The sequence below is a fragment of the Pterocles gutturalis genome, unplaced genomic scaffold (genome assembly GCF_000699245.1).
Source record: "Pterocles gutturalis isolate BGI_N339 unplaced genomic scaffold, ASM69924v1 scaffold6754, whole genome shotgun sequence".
NCBI classification, from domain to species: Eukaryota; Metazoa; Chordata; class Aves; order Pterocliformes; family Pteroclidae; genus Pterocles; species Pterocles gutturalis.
In genome coordinates, this window is record NW_010128122.1 from 77,848 (window position 1) to 79,105 (window position 1,258).

The 1,258-nt window shown below is 56.9% G+C and overlaps 1 protein-coding gene across 1 annotated transcript in view; it reads left to right on the top strand.

Annotated features, from left to right (window-relative positions):
• LOC104466162 (chromodomain-helicase-DNA-binding protein 6-like) overlaps window positions 1-1,258 on the top strand; it is a gene marked incomplete at its 5' end in the record, with an annotated part of 47,342 nt that overhangs the window by 32,911 nt on the left and 13,173 nt on the right. The window contains 1 exon segment of the mRNA XM_010079501.1: window positions 1-119. This exon segment is cut by the window's left edge and continues 30 nt beyond it. Within this exon segment, the coding sequence (XP_010077803.1) occupies window positions 1-119 (119 nt within the window).

Genomic DNA, 1,258 nt, shown 5'->3' on the forward strand with positions numbered 1-1,258 from the left:
AAAGAGCTGCCTCCCCGTACCGAGATGCTGGTGCCCAGTAGCCATGGATACTGGCTGCAGGATGAGATGTTCAGGAGAGCCTCTGAGATGGACTCAGTGAACAAAGAAATGCAGAAAAGGTAATGCAGCAGAGGGTCCGTTCCAAAGCTGATTTAGGCCAGTTGACATCCTTGCCCCCATGGATTTACCGCGGTAAATGTCACCCTGGCTGTCTGTGCAGCCAGCTACCCATGTGACAGAGGCAGGTCCTTGCTGGGCAGGGCACACTGCTCCCAGCTGCGAGGGAGCCGTGTGACTCTGGCAGCCAGCCCAGCCAGGGAGCAGCCTCCATGGTAGTTTGTGGGTAGCAGCTGGTGACACAGTGAAAGGAAGCAAGGGGACAGCTCTTCAGGGTCAAATCCAGCATCTGCTGGGCCAGGGATCGCTCCTCAGCCCCAGCGCGGGTGCTGCTGAGCAGTGTTGTGCGCCTGGGACACCCTGCAGGTGAGGGGTGATGGATGAGCACTGTCACAGGCCAGGTGTGAAGCCTTTCTGACCCTCGTGGCTCTCACGCCGCTGCATGGGCCTCCTGCTCGTGGCCTTGGCTCCCAAGTGACATATCTCAGTTGCGGTGCGCTCCCATTTAATTTGCATCCCAGTAAGTGGAAGGATGGTGGGACCATCCTGGCACCCTGCATGGCTCTCTGCAGAAACCGGGGAGGGTGTGCGGCGGGGTCATGCCGCCTCCATCGCTGCCATCCCCCCTGTGCAGCCCTGGGACTTCTTGAACAGCAGGGGCTCTCGGTGGTCAGCAGTCCTCGATGGCAGTTTCCCACCAGCCTTTAATTTGAGGCCTTTCAACAAACTCCCTGTTGGGCAGCTTGATTTGGGTAATTAATTTTTTTATTAACTTTCTTCTTGTTATTCTCTTTTTTGGAATGAAATATCACTGCAGAGGGCTCACGGCCCCGGAGAGCAGGAGTGGAAATGCTGGTCTAGGTGTGTTTTGTCACCCTGTCTGCTCTCCCTTGACACGTCCCAGCTGTTTGGTGCCTGTCTGCTCTCCCTTGACATGTCCCAGCTGTTTGGTGGTGCTGGCTCAGAGCTGCTATTCAGAGGAGCTGAGATTTCACTTTAGGCTTTCTTCAACCCACAGCACTCACCTTTCTCTGCCCTGACCTGCTCCTGCGCTTGCCCTGCAGTGTGCACCCTGGTCTGTTCTCTGTGGCCTGTTTCCCTGCGCTCTGTTTGCCCGGGGGTCTGTCTGCTCGGGACGCTC